Source organism: Lycorma delicatula, chromosome 1, assembly GCF_047948215.1.
Source record: "Lycorma delicatula isolate Av1 chromosome 1, ASM4794821v1, whole genome shotgun sequence".
Taxonomy (NCBI): domain Eukaryota; kingdom Metazoa; phylum Arthropoda; class Insecta; order Hemiptera; family Fulgoridae; genus Lycorma; species Lycorma delicatula.
In genome coordinates, this window is record NC_134455.1 from 190967498 (window position 1) to 190981226 (window position 13729).

Below are 13729 nucleotides of genomic sequence, written 5' to 3' on the forward strand. Positions count from 1 at the left end.
ATGGTTAAAATATTCCTCACTAAATAAATTTTTTATCACATCAAAAGATTAATAGCACCAAAAGAAAAAGAAAAATGATACATACCAACAAACAAAAGCAGCAACAATAACAAACAAAAATTTATTTTATTACATGCATTTAATAATACAGCTAACTTGCCAAAAGAACATTCAAATGTTTACCATGCAACTGACTAAAATTTATTCACAAATATCAAAATCCATGCTTTTTAAAACTAATGTATATAAAAAAGCATGCAAAAAAAATTGTTCAAAATGTTTTATTTTGTTAAATGTTTAACTGAAAGCTTGATTTAAAGAATAAAACAAAAACAATAAATTAAATGCAGTATAAACATGATATTAATAAAACAAACTAAAATCAACAAAGGATTACTAATTCATTTTGACATTTTTGGGTAATAAGGCTTTATGATTCAATTAAATGCCAATCATTAATAAGGCTGGAAGCACAAAGGTATATATTTGTGGAAATGCTTTAGATAATACCGAATAAATGTTGATTAAAAATAATCAAAATAATCTGGCTAATGTTATGTCTCTGCAATATAACTGTAGAATAATCTAGTCTTTGATACAATTTATATCAATGGATATACTGTACACCCCTGTGTTCCCCAACTAAAAGTTCACTTATCACAAAATTAATTTAGTACATATATAAACACATGTGCGCACACACACGCATATACATATACACAATAAAAACACAAAATGGCTAATTGTGGAATTTTAATCAACTTTAAAACAAAATATTCACAAGAAACTTTTAAAAACATACAAAACATAAGTTTACTCCAAATATAAAACCTTAATAGACAGTGAGTTGATAACACACTCTCTAATACTAAGATATTCTCAAATATGTTAGTCTCTTTTTGTTTATCACTAATGTATTATTCTGTCTTCTGATTTTCTGTAATTCTATATTAGCATGAAACCACTATCATAAAAAATAAACATCAAAACAATAATATAAAAATCTTACACATGCAATTCAAAACTATTTGTATTAATTGTATTTCCTGGTTCCTGGTTATGTATTACAAAAATTAATAACTCACAATAGGTAATAAAATCACCTAGTCTCTCTATTATATGAAAGGGAAACATTTGTTTGTATGTTAGCAAAAATCTCAGGAACTGCTGAACTAATCACCACCAAATTTTAACAGAAGCTTCATTATTAATCAGGAATGTGGATAGGCTATGTTGTAAATAATGTGTAAATAATAAATAATCTGTTACAACGCTGCACTTCTCATTCAGGCCGCTAGGTGACAAGGTACTTTGATCTTATTATTTAATTTTTTAACCATAAGTATATTTTTCTTCAAGGAAACTTCATCCCTTTTTTTATCGGCTTCCTGCATCCTAGCTTTGTCCCAAACTTTGTGCTTTATTGCACTTGTTCAGATAAAACTTAATTGACTAAAAAGTGGATCTTACCATTTGTTATAAAGCACTATCACTTTTTTCATGAATTTGATATATTTTTTAATGCTGCTAATTAACCAGACCAAATAATTTAACAATAATAATTTTAACAACAACAGTAATAATTAAATAATAATTTTTAATAATTTAATACTAAATTTTAAACTAATTCTGCAGACTAAATTTTTTCTTCAAGATTAACCCATAGAAATCAGTGTTTATGATCACTCAGGTTCTGAAAAAATCCTTGCAGACTTCATTTTTTTAATGCATTCTATTTTTCTTTCTGTATATCTAGAACTTCAACAGTTTAGGTGACATGTACAAACCTTATTTCAGGGATAGTTACAGTACAGAAGTTACAAACAACAGAAAAAGCTTTGTTTACAAATAATTAGAAAAGATTAAGCATAGACTATATATCCTTGTATTACATTTCACTATATCTCTTTTTCTTAATACTTTAGTTATAGTTTCAGTAGTTATATTGGTCTACAAAAAAGTTTTCTTTTTAGTAATTCAGATATGTTTTCATCTTTAATGTGTTATTCCAAAACAATTAAATTTTTTTTTAGATATCTATGAGTATAACATCTTTGTTTTTTATGTTGTTTTCTAAAATTGACCAATGGTCAAAAATGACTTTCTGTAATCTTAACTTCTGAAATGAAACTAGTTTTCACCTAGTTTCTCTTCTATTAGAATTGTACATACTGCTTCCATATGGAAACTGTAGAAACAAATAACAAAACTGATGTTGAATTTAAGTTAAATCTACTTTCAAGAAGTAATGATTTCCTTTTTTATAACTTTTTTGTTTAAATTTAATTAGAATTTACTTTTATCCTCTTATCGAAACTTGTTACAAGTATGTCCAAAAATACTGAATGATGCAGTAAACAACTAATGACAGGAAATGGCACTATGTAAAGTACTGACAAAAACAAATTAAAAAAAAAAATTAAATACTAAAAAAAAAATCCTAATTTGTAAATCTATTTGAATTCTATAAAAAGCGTAAAAATAATAAATAGTTAAATGACTTAAAAAAGAAAATAACATTTTTCTTTTATAATAATGAAAATATGAGTAGCAAGGCCAAAACTGAAACAACTGAATCAGCAAGATGTAAATGAAGTCCAACATAATCAAATTTATATTTATATTAGTAATGCATAATGAAGTCGATAAGAAGCATTAATTACTACTTGTAATGAAGTTTACATTTATGATAAAAATATTTTTCTTTCATGCACTACAGAATACAACATCAATTTTACAGTACAGTAAATATCTTCTGAAAGCAAAAAACAAATGATAAAAAATATATACCTTTCAAAAATTCCTTTCAACCTGGGAAAAAATTCATAACAGATTATAAGCTTTGCAAAAATATTTTTTAAAGGGTTTAAAATAATATTAATAATAATAACTTAAGATACAAAACTATACCCTAATTTAGTTCACAAACAAAATCCAAAAATGAATGTTCATGTATAAATGAAAACATAAGGATAAGCCAAAAAAATAAAAATAAATTAAACAAATGTTATTTCTATTTGCAGTTACATAAATCAATGTGCTTTTTTTCACTGTAATTCTCTACTATTTTTATGAACCTATTTCATCTCCTAACAAAGTTTTGAATTCTTTCCTGAAAAAAACCTTTAATTTGATGATAACCAATTTTGCATCGGTTTCATGACCTCTTCATTGTAGAATAAAAGTAATTCCCTCACAGCTCTTCTTTTAGCGACTAAAAAAATAAAAATATCTTGAAGCGAGTTCAGGACTGTATATTGGATGGTTTAGCAGCTCAAAATTGAGATCTTGAAAGTAAACATATGAACTTTTTTCATATGTTATATTGGTATATGAGGTTGAGCGTTACCCAAACGCAAAACCACCATTCCTTTTGAATGTTTATACCACTTTTTGAACTTTACTTTTGCCTTCAGTGACTGTAATAGCTTACAGTATTTTATAATCCAATTCAGAAGAGAGTCTGTTTTCATGTTATTTTAAAAACTTCTGGGTAACTACTCTTCGCAGATGTCTGTCAGTTAATGTCAAACCCCATGAGCATAAGCTTTTTAAAAGTCTAGAGAATTTAGGATAAATGAAAATGGTAAGACATGGCTTATATTCAATTAACTTGTAACATCTTCAACTTTAATTCATTGATTATTGTGAAACATTTGTTTAACTATGTTGACATATCATTACTCTTTGAAGTAGAAAGAAGCCTACCTTCAGTTATTCAGCAAAGAGAGAAATCTCCTTGCCTTTGTTAAAAGATATCAATCCATCCATAAATCTTGCTTCTCTCTGTAATGTTGCCGCATTCTATCAATAATCTCTATTGGTTTCATCCATTATGAATTGAGAAAATATGTCATTGTTAAATCACTTTGTTGATGCAATCAGAAAAAAGGCGCTCATTTTAAATTGATCTTTAAAAACAAATAGCTAAAAATGAAACAATACTTTTAATGAACAAATGATATCAGGTTATAATTTATAGAACAGTTTGTGATATAAGACATGATCAAAAGGGAACAAAAATTTCCTTTTACTTTTTGACTTTTCCTCACATAAACATGTTATACAATAGATTTTATATAATAAAAAATAAATGTCTTGTTTATCACAAATTCAGATTATGTTCTGGAACGATTAGTAATTTTTAGTCATAATATGGTGGATGTAAATTAATTTTGTTACATACACTTATCAGCACATAGACCTGGTAATGTGTGTTATTAAGGAAGATAAGAAATGGATGCTACCCAAAATTTTACATCTAATATATGTGATCAGCGCAGCTCACGATTTGTAAAATAACAGATGATAGGTAAGTGTGAGGTAAATCAAATTTCAGGATTACAGCTAACATAATTATATTAAAACCATGAAATTCAGTCAGATCATGGCATAGATTACAAAAATAATTTTTACAACTAAATACTGTGATTTTCTTCTTTTTCTTTTTCACAAACAAATGTAAAATTATCATTATATGTATTAAACTCAGATTCGATTTCAATTTTCCTATTTAACTGTTCAGCTAATTTTTGAACCACATTAAAGCAAACGAATAGTAATATATCATGGGAGGAAAAAATAAATAAATAAAACATATGCAGAAAAGCTCTTATTTTAAAGTATAAATAGAAACATATTTTCCGGCTGCTACTTAAAAATAAAAGGCAAGCTCACTTTGAAAGAGCTTACAAATTACAAATATCTTTTCAAAAAACAAATATAAATTATTATAAACCGAAAAAATTTTGTAATACCATTGATAAAACAATAAACCATCTTTGGATATACAGAATGAATAATGTAAAACTATAAATACAGGTAAAGACATAAAAATAATTAAACTAAATTGTAATGAGAAACTGCATAAAAAGCATAGCAAGGTATATAGTATAAAGAAAAAATAAATCAATAGCAACTAAAAATACAAAAGATAAAATAAAATAGTTAATAAACAAAAGAATTAAAAATTATGTTATTACTATGAAATTAAGGAATACAAACAATTGTGCAAAAAGTTAAAATATATACTGTAAAAAGAAACCGTCAAAAAATGAACCTTTCCTTCATAAAACAGAATGTAACCATAAAAATACATTTTAGCAACAGATTTCCAAACAACTTATTTAGAATAAAATTACCAATACATGAAACTGATAGAACTTTTATATATAACTGTTACCAAATTTTCCATAAAATAAAAGAAGAAGAAAACAGTCAAGTGACATCTTTGATATGATATGTATAATGAAAAAATAAAAATATCAATTGAGGAGATTTAAAAGAATATTGAGGGGAGATGCAAATAAATGTAATGAAAATGAAAGTTATGAGGATATGTAAGAGAAGGATCTGAAAAAAAGAAACAAATAGCTACATGTTTGTTAGAACAAATATGTTTTTTCTTCAAATATTTAGTATGAATGGTTTTATGGAATCATCATTACAGAGAAAGCATTTAAAGTATGATAGAGAAGAGATTAAAATAAGGATTAAATTTAAGGAGAGAGATAGCTTTTAATAAAAATCAAGCAGCTTCTCATACCTGAAAGATAAGGGAAACATTCACAAAGTACTTCATTGTCATTACTGTCACAAGTTGAAAACCTTGGGATGAAAAGTATCCTGAAAGTTTTGAATCAATATTATGGCAATGGATGGAGAAGGATCAGGAATAAAGAGGTGCTAGAAGATTACAAGTGACACTGAACTTAAGAAAAGGAGGCTAATTGGATTTGATGCATTTTAAAATGGATTATATACAGAAAACTACACCAAAAGGAAGAGTAAACAGTAAGAAAGGGAGAGGAAGATGAAAGTATAGAATATTGACAAATATAAATAAAGATGATAAAATTTATCATAAAGAGAAAGGCAAATAATAGAACAATATGAAGATCCATTGTAAAATGTCTTAAGACAAGAGCAACATTATGACGGTGATTTAAAAATACAATTATAGTAGCTCTCTGTCGCAGCTTCGCCCAAGTTATATGGTTACTTCCATTTCCTGTAGCAGTCAATCTTTTTATTTTATGTTTATCAGTCACGTAACCAGAGGCAGGTGCAGCCAGTCACACATAAGTAACGGTGGCAGTGGCTATGTTGGTTGAACCACATAACTTTGCATCCCTTAAAAAAAATCATAATTTATTTATCTGAAGAATATTTTCAAATCCAAATCTACTGAATACCTTGTTTACTATAGTCAGGATTGGGAAAATTTACATCCCCTTTTAAAAATCTATAAATTGGTTTATTGATATGTTGATTACATTCACCAAAAATCAGGTTGATTTCTTCATTTGTTACCAAGAAATTAAAAAAAATAACAGGGTTTCAAAAAAAATTCAAAAACCAATTTTAATCCTTGAAACTTAAAATGAACCTCAAAAAATCTAGAAATTGATTTTTAGATGTTCATAATTAATCAGTTCAAACCCAGTTCACACAATGATAGATACTCATAGTTAAAAATTCATTAAAGTTTGTGCTTCAACTGGCAAATCTCCACCACTTCAATATATATATATACTTTTTTCAGAGATGAAATATATCCAAAAACCTTCTGAGTTATGCCAACAAACATGGTTAAAAATTTAGTAGCAATAGATCGAGTAGTTTTTATGTTTATCCTAAACAAAAAAAAAGCCCTCTTCCCATCTATATAATAATGTAGATAAAATCATGAGCATATGATGATATAATGAATAATCATACGGATTATATGATCAATTTAATCATATAATACATATATAGATATGAACAATGTCAATATAATCTTATAATGATGACATATGAATTATTATGACATTACGATCAAATATAAATACACAAAACCACCAAATGCTTTGAAAGAAGTTTTCAAAATACATGTTAGGGATAAATCTCAAAAACTAACATGTATTTAAATTACTAACAAACAAATTTGAAAATTTATGCAATAATTACACAGACATAACTGATCTAGATTTTAATCTATCTAATATATAATTTCATTCTAATTTACTGTTTGGTAAAAGTAATTTTTAATAATCCATCATGTTACACAAATAATCTTTAGTAATCGAATGATGAAAAATAAAGTAACATTAAACAATATCATAATTTATAAATGTTCCTGATTTTTCTGACTATTTTGAAGATTCTAATACGATTCATGTAGAGTGAAATAACATGTATAGAAAATTAATGTTTATGTAATACTGTAAAATAATTTAAACATAATGATACATTGCACTAATGTACATCACAGATATTTTTTTGTTTGTAATTAAAAAAATTAAATATTTTTTGACAAATAATACAATTAAGACAGTAATGCGGGAAGAAAAACCTTATGTCTTGCTAATAAAAAATGTCAGCTTTTACAGAAAATTATTATAAAATTTATCAGTTTTATTTTTTAATATACAAAAAAAATTTTTCAAATTAAAGGTGTAAGTTTATTTATTAATTTTTGACTCTTAAAAATGTATTAATGTAACAAGTATGATGTATTATTAACCTTTATGAAGAAAAGTCTAACATTGAAAAAAGTTCAAACCTGGTTACATTTATTTAAGAGAAAATTGAAAAAATATTAAATAAAGCTGAAGCACTAAATAACTTTCAATCTTTGTCAATCAGTAGAACAATTTTTGAAAAACAGGTTCAATACATTTTCCAGACAATGAAAGCTGGGAGATTTTTTTTAATCATTTTCAGGTTGTACAGAACAGATTCATTAATTTCCATTTCAATAGTTAAAAAAAACCCAATATCAAATATAAACCATAATTTACTCCAATGTGGACAGAATAAACAAAAAGCATTTACTGCTATTCAATTACATGAAAGATGTGAATAAAACGTGATTTAATGCTGAACATTAAATTAATAATTAAAAAAGCTACAATTTCCACATTCAAGAACATTTTTTTAAATAAACATACTATATAAGATATTATTTTTTTTAAATAAATGAATTACTAACTCTACAACCTGGTAAAAAATAAACATGTGCAGAGTTTAATGCAGTGGAGAGAATAAAGTAGTAATAAATGTTAATATTTGCAGTATAAGTAAAACAATTTTACGAAATAAATCATTAATACCATGATGAAAGTAAAAGAGCAGCAAAATAATAAAAACTAACAAAGAGGGCAACAACAAATACCAACACAACTAAATAAATAGAATCACCAGAACTTTGATTTCATGCTGCCATGTAATTTTAAATTATGGAGATTATAATGCCTCAAAATGAAGTATTAAATTCAGCAATAATTAAAGTTTGAAAGTTTGGCTTCTATTTAAATAAAGCTAAGTGTACAAAATTTTCATTCAAACTTTGGTGTAAGTTTGTAGCTGATACCATTAAAATGAATAATCCAAAAGTGAATAAATTAAAAAACTGACCAAAAAATTGATTTTATTATTGATCATAAATGAAGAATAAAGATTCTCATTAACAGTATTTTATTTTTTTAAGAATTTAGTTCTCAAAAGAAGAAAATCAAATTATCTCTGTTATACAGCTTGTGAATGAATATACAAGAAGTAATTTCATTACCAATAAAGACTGTTCTATGCACAATCAATGATTCTGCATTCATAAACAAAACAAAATCATGCAAGTTTACTCATGCACTCAACCATGTGCATATGTATATTTGTTTCCTTACGCTGATAAATAAGTTTATTAACAATTTTTTTTTATATTCATCAAAAAGTGAAAATTATTAATCAATAAAGCATGCATTAATTTATTATAATCAAGTTCAATAAAAAATAAGAACAGTATAGTTTTTTATGAATGTGAAACTGAAATTAATATGATCAACCTGTAACACTATGCAGACAACATTATAGTCTACATTTAAGATATGACTGAAAATAACCTAATTGTTCAAAACAACAGCATATTTTTTAATGTAATTTATAATGATTTCATACATGTTTTAGGTAACTCCATAAATGGGAATTAAAATTTTCATGTAAAGCATTTTTAACTGTTGATACCAAAATCTTTTACAAAAAAGAAGTCACAATTAATAGAATGCATTAAAAAATTATTTAAGAGTTTTAAAATTCATTATGCAAATAAGAAAACTGAAGGTAACTCCACAGTTTATTCTGAGACAAAATCTTCAGTCATACAGAACTATATGCAAAACTATGATGATGATGATGATGATGATGATGATGAGGTAGAGTGTATACATGAAGATATTAACAAAGCAATTAAACACATAAAAGGGGATAAAAATTTAATAATAGTTGGAGATTGGAATGCAAGCATTGGGAAAGGCAAAGAAGGAAATATTGTGGGTGAATACAGGCTGGGCAAATGGAATGAAAGAGGGGACTGACTTATAGAGTTTTGCACAAAGTATAATTTAGTAATTGCTAACACCCAGTTTAAAAATCATAATAGAATAATATACACACTTGGAAAAAGCCAGGTGTCGAATAGCTTATATCATGGTTAAGCAAAGATTTAGAAATCAACTTGTCGACTTTAAAGCTTATCCTGGAGCAGACATTGATAGCGACCATAATTTAGTGATAATGAAATGTAGATTGGGGTTATAAACCTGAAGAAAAGGTGTTAGATGAATTAGTGGAATTTAGAGAAGCTTGAGGAAGAGGAGGTAAAGAAGATTTTTGAGGAGGACATCGCAAGAGGTATGAGTAAAAAAGATAAGGTAGAAAATGTAGAAGAAGAATGGGAGAATGTTAAAAAGGAAATTCTTAAATCAGCAGAAGCAAACTTAGGCAGAATAAAGAGAACTGGCAGAAAACCTTGGGTTTCAGACAATATATTGCAGCTGATGGATGAACGTAGAAAATATAAGAATGCTAGTGATGAAGAAAGTAAAAGGAACTATCGGCAATTAAGAAATGCTATAAAAAGGAAGTGCAAACTGGCGAAAGAAGAGTGTATTAAAGAAAAGTGTTCAGAAGTGGAAAGAGAAATTAACATTGGTAAAATAGATGGAGCATACAGGAAAGTTAAGGAAACTTTTGGGGTACATAAATTAAAATCTAATAATGTGTTAAACAAAGATGGTACACCAATATATAATACGAAAGGTAAAGTTGATAGATGGGTAGAATATATTGAAGAGTTATACGGAGGAAATGAATTAGAAAATGGTGTTATAGAGGAAGAAGAGGAAGTTGAGGAAGATGAAATGGGAGAAACAATACTGAGATCTGAATTTAAGAGAGCATTAAAAGATTTAAATGGCAGAAAGGCTCCTGGAATAGACGGTATACCTGCAGAATTACTGCGCAGTGCAGGTGAGGAAGCGATTGATATATTATACAAACTGGTGTGTAATATTTATGAAAAAGGGGAATTTTCGTCAGACTTCAAAAAAAGTGTTATAGTCATGATACCAAAGAAAGCAGGGGCAGATAAATGTGAAGAATTCAGAACAATTAGTTTAACTAGTCATGCATAAAAAATCTTAACTAGAATTCTATACAGAAGAATTGAGAGGAGAGTGGAAGAAGTGTTAGGAGAAGACCAATTTGGTTTCAGGAAAAGTATAGGGACAAGGGAAGCAATTTTAGGCCTCAGATTAATAGTAGAAGCAAGATTAAAAAAAAACAAACCAACATACTTGGCGTTTATAGACCTAGAAAAGGCATTCGATATAGTAGACTGGAATAAAATGTTCAGCATTTTTAAAAAATTAGGTTTCAAATACAGAGATAGAAGAACAATTGCTAACATGTACAGGAAGCAAACAGCAACAGTAATAATTGAAGAACATAAGAAAGAAGCCGTAATAAGAAAGGGAGCCCGACAAGGATGTTCCCTATCTCCATTACTTTTTAATCTTTACATGGAACTAGCAGTTAATGATGTTAAAGAACAATTTAGATCCGGAGTAACAATACAAGGTGAAAAGATAAAGATGCTACGATTTGCTGATGATACAGTAATTCTAGCCGAGAGTAAAAAGGATTTAGAAGAAACAATGAACGGCATAGATGAAGTCCTACGCAAGAACTATCGCATGAAAATAAACAAGAACAAACAAAAGTAATGAAATGTAGTAGAAATAACAAAGATGGACCACTGAATGTGAAAATAGGAGGAGAAAAGATTATGGAGGTAGAAGAATTTTGTTGTTTGGGAAGTAGAATTACTAAAGATGGACGAAGCAGGAGTGATATAAAATGCCCAATAGCACAAGCGAAACGAGCCTTCAGTAAGAAATATAATTTGTTTACATCAAAAATTAATTTAAATGTCAGGAAAAGATTTTTGAAAGTATATGTTTGGAGTGTCGCTTTATATGGAAGTGAAACTTGGACAATCGGAATATCTGAGAAGAAAAGATTAGAAGCTTTTGAAATGTGGTGCTATAGGAGAATGTTAAAAATCAGATGGGTGGATAAAGTGACAAAGAGGTATTGCAGCAAATAGATGAAGAAAGAAGCATTTGGAAAAATATAGTTAAAAGAAGAGACAGATTTATAGGCCACATACTAAGGCATCCTGGAATAGTCTCTTTAATATTGGAAGGACAGGTAAAAGAAAAAAATTATGTAGGCAGGCCATGTTTGGAATATGTAAAACAAATTGTTAGGGATGTAGGATGTAGAGGGTATACTGAAATGAAACGACTAGCACTAGATAGGGAATCTTGGAGAGCTGCATCAAACCAGTCAAATGACTGAAGATGACAGAAAAAAAAAACATTACCATAGAAGGATGAAATGAAAGAAACTAAGTAATTTCACATATAAATAAGTTGTAAGAAATGCCTGCATAATGAATAAGTACCAATCTGCTCTAACATTAAAAAATAACTACTACTTCTCAACTAAACAGAACATAGTTAATTTAAAACCTTGTGAAGACCTCTGAGAAGTAAACATTTAAAAATTATTCATAAATATAATAATTGTCACTTTTTATGCAAAAACCTTTTTTTCTTATACTCGTAGAAAAAAGTAATATAATTATAATCCTAAATTTTTCAAAAATATTGATCAATAATTCACTAAGTGTGGGTCACATCTTAGTGATACAGCACAGGCTTTCTAATCTAAAAACTACTGGTTCAGATCTAGCTCAGAACTAGTTAACAAACATGATGCTACTAGACTGATTGTGAATCTTACAAATTCATTCATGTTGGATATTCTCCTTCACTGGTGGGGAAATTAAGAGAACCTGAGGATAGCAATAAACACCTCACTTCTTTATTTACATACATCAATGACTTAAATGAGTTGCCTTTTAGCTCCCATCCTTTCTCAGCATCAGATTTAGAAAAGATTGAATTTATTTACGCAGCTTATTTTTGACTGTAAACTAATCAATAAAAATGAAAAATTATATTGACTACTTACACTTTTTGATTTCAAAAAGAAAGAAAATGTCTATTAAATGTGTTTCAGAATTAAAACTCTGATGTTTGCCTAATTAAAAATATACATGATGTCCTATAAACCCTTTTTGAAACAAAGTTTGTCAAAATTAAAGTTAAGTAATATCCCGGAATTATTCTTTTGAAAAATAAATAAATAAATAGAAATAAATGTGTGATGATAATAATCATATCAAAATTATTAAAAAAAAATAGAAAGCAAGTTATGAGCTTAATCTCTTTTTTTTCAGAAACTGTTGATAGGCCAAAAATAAACAACTAAACAGATTTTTTTTTAGGATTTAAAAATATTTAATCAATAAACAGAAAAAGCCAAAACTGAAACATAAACTGCTAATATAAAACTTGTATGGAATCACTATTTTAGCATAAAGATTATATTATATTTCCTGTCTGGGAAAAGTAATATAAGCTTTATTTTAATAAACTAATTTTAGTTTGAACAAAAATCTTTTTGTTAATGAATCTTTTTACATTTTAATGCACATGCTAAAAAATAATGCTTTAAACATTCTGTAAAAAACGATTTTTTTTAAAATCTAAAACAAAACTTTCACACAAAGTTAGAAAATAATTTTACTTGATCTTGAATGCAAATAATTAAAAAAACGTTATGCTGAATTAAGTTGAAGTATCAAAATATTGTTAGATTAAAAAAATTAAATCTAATAATACTTTATGAATTTAATCTGTAATAATAATTATGCAGACAAAAAAATGATTATGAAAAAGACACACTCATCAGCGTAATTATTTAAGCACCTTTAATCTGTTGCATGAAACTCTTCCATCTAAAATGTTCTCAGTGCCATATCGAAGGTTGTTCATCGAGACACGGTAATGTACAGTCACCAATGAGATCAATGGAAATGTCTGAAAGCCACGATTAACAACGATAAAAAATAAGTGAACACAGATCATAGGAATGAGCTCATAATTAAAGTATACTTACCTCCAGTATGTAAAAATCAATACTTCAAAAAAATATTCAGTAACCGTTTCTTGTGTTTTTAAATATACAAAATACATAATTATTATAACACTTAGTTTAAGCCTAATAAATAATCAAATTAAATGAAACGTGATGAAATTTAGAATGTTTAACAAGGAGTGTTACTAGCTTAAGTATATAAATATGATGAAATTCAGTCCTTGTCTGATAACAGAGAAAAATCTGCTGATCTCTCTCCTATTATGTCTATTCTGCAGAAGAAGTAATATATTGTATGATAGTGATTAAAATAATGAAGTTATTGGGGAAAAATATTTTTTTTTATAATGAAAAATTATCAGTTTTTTTTTTTAAATTATTAAAATTCTACATCAGTGTAGTT

The 13729-nt window shown here is 27.2% G+C and overlaps 1 protein-coding gene across 13 annotated transcripts in view; it reads right to left on the reverse strand.

The window, feature by feature from the left end:
- LOC142326451 (ATP-binding cassette sub-family C member 5-like) overlaps positions 1 to 13729 on the reverse strand; it is a 256658-nt gene that overhangs the window by 94929 nt on the left and 148000 nt on the right. For 8 of the 13 annotated variants that reach the window (XM_075369001.1, XM_075369052.1, XM_075369035.1 and 5 more), the window contains one exon: positions 13158 to 13268. The exons of the other annotated variants lie outside the window; for them this stretch is intronic. In XM_075369001.1, the coding sequence (XP_075225116.1) occupies positions 13158 to 13268 (111 nt within the window). The remainder of the gene's footprint in view (positions 1 to 13157; positions 13269 to 13729) is intronic. 13 annotated transcript variants of the gene reach the window in all.